General features: G+C 50.4%; 1 protein-coding gene across 1 annotated transcript; it reads left to right on the top strand.

Annotated features, from left to right (window-relative positions):
- The first annotated feature begins 1126 nt into the window (after window positions 1-1126).
- Window positions 1127-6075, top strand: INMT (indolethylamine N-methyltransferase). Its single transcript, XM_012475129.2, has 3 exons — window positions 1127-1315; window positions 2784-2991; window positions 4400-6075. Exons 1-3 carry the CDS (start codon window positions 1162-1164, stop codon window positions 4827-4829), a joined length of 792 nt encoding a protein of 263 aa, XP_012330552.2. The 5' UTR covers window positions 1127-1161; the 3' UTR covers window positions 4830-6075.
- Window positions 6076-6676: the final 601 nt, after the last annotated feature.

Raw genomic sequence — 6676 nt, 5'->3', positions numbered from 1 at the left:
TTATTGCACACTCCTCCAATTATGTAACGTGAGCACTGCAGTTTCCTGCCTGCTCTGAGTGCCTTCTGCTGGCCAGCACGTTGGCCGCAGGCCTCCCTGGAGGCTGCCCAGGCGCCTGCTCCTTGGAAGCCAGGCCCCAGATGACCGCTGGGTGTTCCTGCCTCTGCGGCATCTCTGTCTCTTGGGCCCTGTGGATTCAGAATTATTTGTTTACTTAAAACTAGAACAAGGCATTCCTGTCCTTCCCACTTTCAGGGCAAGAGGCCTGAACCTCCACTGTAGCAGATTCATTTCTGTCTGGTTTGTGGCCAAGTCAGAGCCATTTCCTAGTGTAAAAAACAGAGACTGAGCTTTTCTCTGTCTGTGGGAGATTTTACAACCCAGTCCCATTTCAAAGAGAAGGAGACTGAGGCCAGCAGTATCTTACCTGAACTTACCTGGTGAGTCAGCAGCTAAGAAGCCAGGATCCCTCTGATAGTTTATACTTTATGACTGGGCACCCTTGTTCTCATTCATGGAGATGGATGATAATTTCTGCTCTTCTCCCAGTGGCCTGCACAGTGATGCCAAGTCAGCCATTCTGCTCTGCCTCCTGGGGTCTGAACTCTGTTCTCCAGCAGGGATCGGGGATGCATGAAGCTGCACCTACTGCCTGGCCTAGAGAGAGCGCCACTGGGCCCCCTGACCACCAGGGGACAAGATGGGGATCTCACTGTGCACTCAGGTCACAATATCTGTGACTGGGGGAGTGGCTTTGGTCTTCACAGTCAGTGAAGTGGGCACATAGGTGGGGAAACGTGGGTCTGACACTTGCTGGAGGCCACACAGCAGCATGTGGCTGGCAGGACTGAGAGTTGCACCCAGGGCTGGGCACCATCAATTGCCTTTGATGGACATGGGTTGGTCCCTAGAGAAAGCAGGACCACGGCGGCTGCAGCCCCAGCTGTCATGGCTCTGGGGTTGGGGGAACCTCAGGTGTGTCAGCGTGGCTGGGAGGTGGTGAGGGATGCACTCCCTTCTGCGTCCCCCTAGAAGGAGAAGCTTGAGAGACATACGTGGGAGGAGCGATGGGATGAGGCTGGAATGCTGGAGGTGGAGCCTGGAGAGCTTGGAGCCCTCATAAGACCAGACAGGCAGGAGGGGGCATATTTCAGGGCCACCATGGAGGGCGGCTTCACGGGCGGTGATGAGTATCAGAAGCACTTCCTGCCCAGGGACTACTTGGCCACTTACTATAGCGTCGATGGCAGCCACTTGCCTGAGGTCAAGATGCTGAAGTTTTACTTGGAGTGTCTCCACAAGACCTTCGGCCCTGGTGAGCAGAGGGTGGCCCTTCCCCTCGAGCCTCTCTCCAAGGAACCTGGATGGGGTTGGGGACAAGGTGTCCTGGGGGCAGTCTGGTCTCCTCTAGGGGTTGCTGTGGGTGGGCTGGGGGAGCTGCTGGGGACCTGTCCCTCTCTTTGGGTAGCTGTTATGCTGGAGGTTGGGTCTGTCTCCCCATGGCTCAGGAGTTGTGTGCCAGCTCAGGGATCAGGATCCATGGGAAGAGCACAGCCCATGCAGTTCCCACACTGTTCTCCATTAGCTCCTAGGTCTTTGGGGTGGAGCAGAAAAGAGTTTCCAGGTCATTGTCAAGTTCAGCCCTGCCCTTACACAGCCAGGCCTCTGGGTCCCCCAGAAGGCCAGGGGCAAACAGCAGGATTGTAGTGGGTTGGGTCAGGATTGCCTATTCCTGGAGCGTGCAGCCCAGATGTGGTTGTGATGAGGACCTGGAAAAGCCCTGCCCTGGGACAAGGATTGTTAGGTGGGGTCTCAACCCTGTTGCAAACCTGACAGCAAGGCCGTCAGGTCCCAAGGACCTAAACTGAGACATCTGTACAATGGATGGTGACTTCTGCCTGTCTCCCGGTGATCTCTTCCCTCCCCACGGTGACCCCATGATTTGGTGTGTCTTCCAAGCTCAAACAGCCATGTTCTCACTTTGGGCACTTGACTGGGTAATAGTAAGGGTGAGTTTCCTGGTGGTCTGGGGGATAAGAGGGGTTAAAATGTTGCTGAGCCTGGAGGAGCAGGCCAGTATGGGAGGCAGAAATCAGAGAAGAGCCAGACTTGGTGTGACCAAGCCTGGAAGGCCAAGTGATGGCCCCACGCCGGGGCTCCAGACAGAAAGTTGGAAGTCATGCTTTGTTCCAGCTTCCAGGTGACCCTGGATTTACTCCTGGGACCATCTTCCCAGATCATCTCCTTCTCAGCCTCCTGCTTCCTATTCCTGTACTCTTACACCCCTCCCACCTCCAAGGAATGAGAAACCCATCCAGGCAGGGCTGGACTTCCCAGGGATGCTCCTAGCTCCCAGTCAGCCTGAAACTTAAAGGGCCACTGCCCCCAGCATGTCCTCTCTAATCTCTCCAGCCGGAATCTTCACTAGAGCAGGGCTTGGGTCTCTTTTCTCTGTCCCAGAAAGATTATACTCTTGGCTTATATTCTTGGCTGAAAGATATTGGGCAAATTGTTTAACCTTTTTCAGACTCAGTTTTCTAATTTATAAAATGAAAATAGTGATAGTAGTCACTACAAGGGTAGTTCTGAGGTGTAAATGGAAATGAATGCATATAAAATATTTAGCATGAGGCTTGGCCTACAGGAAGCCACCAATCCGTGATAACCACCATGCTTGGTGCTGCTTGCCCCTTGGGTAAGACCAGGGTGTGTGTCCTCATCCCTGTGTCTGTCTCGGGTCTCATTTCTTTTACCCATCCCTTACCAGTCTTTCCTTCCCACAGGAGGCCTCCAAGGGGACACGCTGATCGACATCGGCTCAGGTCCTACCATCTACCAAGTTCTCGCGGCCTGTGAGTCCTTCCAAGACATCACTCTCTCTGACTTTACCGACCGTAACCGGGAGGAGCTGGAAAAATGGCTGAAGAAGGAGCCGGGGGCCTATGACTGGACCCCGGTGGTGAAATTCGCCTGTGAGCTCGAAGGAAACAGGTAGGGGTGCAGAGTTTGGGGAGGGGCTCCCAGACCTTCTTTCTCGGAGGGCTCTCTGGCCTCTTGGTTGTCTCTGACATTTTCAGGACAGTAGGGCCTTCAGGTATATGACCAGAGGTCTTGCTGTGGGGACAGAGTAGATGGGCCCCCAAGTTTCAGGATTACAAGAGTTTCAGGGACAAGTCTCTGATCATAGTCCTATGTTGAGGTGTGATATAGCCAAGTGTGAACACTGAAGACCAGGTGATAAAACCCTTCCTTCCTTCTTCTCTTTCTTCCTTTTCCTAATCTATATATCTACCTATCTTATATATATCTAACTATCCATCCATATCCATCAATCCATGCACCCACCAATCCAACCATCCATCCATCCATATTCATCCATCCACCCACCTACCCATATCCATCCACCCAACACCCATCCATTCACCCATTCAGCCAGCCAGCCAGCTATTCACACATCCATCCATCTGTCCATTCATCAATCTATTGATATTCATCCATCCACCCACTCATCCATTCATCCATCCATCTCCATCCATCCACCCACCCACCTATCCATATCCATCAATCTACCTTCCCATCCATCTATCCATTCATCCCCCCACCCATTCATATCCATCCATCCATCCATCCATCTCCATCCATCCATCCATCCATCCATATCCATCTATCCATCCACACATCCATCCATCCACCCACCCATCCATCCTTCCTTCTTCCCTCTATTGTCTGTACCTGTGTGACTATATGACATATAATGATGTGAACCCACCACCCAACCTGAGTACTTGGATATAATAAAGACTTACCTGTGCTTCTCTGTGACTCCTTGCTCCTGCCTTTCCCCACCTGAGGTAATCACTGATATCAATTTTATACTTATTCCCTTTTTCAAAAAAATTTTTTTCTTGCATACTTATGTATATCTAAACAATCTATTATTTAGTTTTAGTTACCTTTGAGCTTTATAGCAGAATATTTTGCCCTGTGTCATCTGGGATTTGCTTTTCATCACTCAACATTATATTTTTAAGATAGCTATATTCATGTATTATCTGTAGAAATTCATTAATTCATCCATCCTTCCAATAGTGTTTGTTAACTGCCCTGTCTGTGCTTGGGGTGGTTTTGTCCTTCCTGGGGATTAAGGGAAGGGGGCTCACATGAAATCAGAGAGAGAAAGGTTCCTTTAATTGTTCTGGTCCACTCTTGCTAACCATTTTTCTTTGGAAGAAACTGAGGATCAGATCGAAGAAAAGCCTGCTGTCAGGTCACACAGGGACTCAGGGACAGCAATCCTTTGGGGATTCAGAGATTATCTCCATCTGCTAGTCGCAGTGGACTGAGAGTTCCCTTTGGAACCTTGAAGTGCCTCCCCGACTCCCTCCCTCTCTTTCTGCAGTGGCCGATGGCAGGAGAAAGAGGAGAAGCTGCGAGCAGTGGTGAAGCGGGTGCTCAAATGTGATGTCCACCTGGGCAACCCGCTGGCCCCGGCTGTGTTGCCCCCTGCCGACTGCGTGCTCACCTTTCTGGCCATGGAGTGTGCCTGCTGTAGCCTTGATGCCTACCGTGCTGCACTTTGCAACCTTGCCTCACTGCTCAAGCCGGGTGGCCACTTGGTGACCATGGTCACACTTCGGCTCTCGTCCTACATGGTGGGGAAGCGTGAATTCTCCTGCTTGGCCCTGGAGAAGGAGGAGGTGGAGCAGGCTGTCTTGGATGCCGGCTTTGACGTTGAGCAGCTCCTATACAGTCTCCGGAGCTACTCTGTCACCAGTGCTGCCAACACTGGAGTCTGCTTCATTGTGGCTTGCAAGAAGCCTGGGCCCTGAGCCCGGAGGGCCAGCCAGAGATCTGGCCAGGCTGTAAGGCCTTGACCATCTGTATGCTAGAGAGGGGCGAGGAATGGATACTAACAGCCCCTGCTTTCAACACTAACGATCCATCTTCTAAAATTCTGAGATTCTAACATCCTTGTTTTAGAATTCTAAGTTTCCAACATTCCTCATTCTAGGATCCTAGGAGTGGAATTTTCCATTTTCTAATATACTAAGGCTTACAGCTACCTTAGATGTGATCTGACTCCCGTGTGAATGTGGTGCACCCAGGATGTGGTTTCAGAGTCTGCCTAGTATATTAAGAACAAGGAAACCTCTAGACAGTGGCATATTGGGGAATGTTTCATAACCAGCTCTATAAAGAAAAGCACTGAGGTGTGGCAGTCACCAATTTCTGTGGTGTAAACACTCCCACCATGGTTGGTTTCAAGCTACCAGTGGTTTAATGACTTGCTCATAAATCTCCTAAACATTTTACAGTTGACTCTCATGAGCTGATTTGAGTCAGCTGGAATACAACACTTCCTCTAGACTAAGGTCAGCAGATTTAGCAAATAAAAATACAGACTGCCCAGTTCATTGAATTTTAGATAAATAAAATAAATTTTTAAGGCTAAGTATGTCCCCAGAATGCATGGAACATTCTTATCCTACACAATGATTTGTTGTTCACCTGAAAGTCAAATTTAGCTGGGTGTCCTGTATTTTATCTGTCAGCCCTACTTCAGATCCAAGAGTAATGTACATGTATGCGCTTTGGTCAAGGAATAGGCAGAGGCGGATATCCAGGCCTGCATGACTCATTGGGTTTGGTGCGCGGGTGCACACCTCTACTTGTTATATAACCTTTTTGTGTAAATTCATACTTGGCTCTGAGCCACTGTTGTCTGTAAAAGGTATACTTGTTGTGCTAACGCTATATAGGGGGGCTCTTGGGGCTCGGCTCGGCTCAACATGGCTTGACATGGCAGGTGCGCTGGTGCCTAGAGAGAGAGAGAGCCAAAGCTGTCCATCTTGCAAATGGACAGGAGGGAGTCAGGACACAGCTTGGCTTGCTTGTGCCCAGAGAGAGAAAGAGTTAAGCTGCTGACCCTGAAGGCAAGGGAGAGCCGGCTGCACAGCTGTGTGTGGGAGCCGCAGGCTCAAGCAGCCGAGACAGGGCGGACAGTGTGAGAGAGCTAGTGCGAGTAAGCTGCTGCTGAGAGGGGTCACTGAATAAAACCATATTCACCTGCCTATAGCTCCCGAATGTTCTTTCTGCCCGTCTACCCACTCCCCTCGGACTTCAGCATGGGCTGGACCTGGACCCCAGGACCTGACACCAAGTGAGAAGAGGAGCAGCTCAGGGATCAAGGCTGTCCCTGATACATAAGGTGCCTCTGTGCAAATTAGGAAGAGATGCTCCTGCAGGTGGACACATTGCAGAAAGAAGTGTTCAGGGCTGATTAATTGAGAAACGCTGTTCCCTTTCCCCATGGAAGGGCTATGAGAACAAGGTACCTCTTCTGGGGAGTGTAATTAGAGAAAGGTGTCCCTTTCTTAAGGCTGATTGGGTCATACCCCTGAGCACCTGCCAGCCTCCCTTTCTCCCTCAATCCCAACCTGTGCCTTTCTGTGGGTACCCCCTGGGCACAGCAACCTTGATAAGAGCCAGGAGACCTGGAATCTAGTCTCAGCGCTGCCACTTATTTGCTAGGTTTCACTTCTCTGGGCCGCATATTCCTATCCATGAGATTTAATCTAATAATCTACAGGAACAGTATTATTTTGAAATTCCATTTTACAGGTGAGGAAACTGAGGCACAGACTTTCTCAAAGTAGCTATTAAGTAGATAAGCCAG

The sequence above is a fragment of the Aotus nancymaae genome, unplaced genomic scaffold (genome assembly GCF_030222135.1).
Source record: "Aotus nancymaae isolate 86718 unplaced genomic scaffold, 86718_ANA_hifiasm-v0.15.2.pri h1tg000025l, whole genome shotgun sequence".
NCBI lineage: Eukaryota > Metazoa > Chordata > Mammalia > Primates > Aotidae > Aotus > Aotus nancymaae.
The sequence above is the reverse complement of the archived record's forward strand: the minus strand, read 5'-3'. Positions and strand labels throughout refer to the sequence as shown.

Bases quoted from the DNA above. Each gene is read 5' to 3' on its own strand.
- INMT (XM_012475129.2), top strand. From the start codon at position 1,162: ATGGAGGGCGGCTTCACGGGCGGTGATGAGTATCAGAAGCACTTCCTG. The intron at 1,316-2,783 runs GTGAGCAGAGGG...TCCTTCCCACAG, and splicing joins CCACAAGACCTTCGGCCCTG to GAGGCCTCCAAGGGGACACG. The intron at 2,992-4,399 runs GTAGGGGTGCAG...CTCTTTCTGCAG, and splicing joins TGTGAGCTCGAAGGAAACAG to TGGCCGATGGCAGGAGAAAG.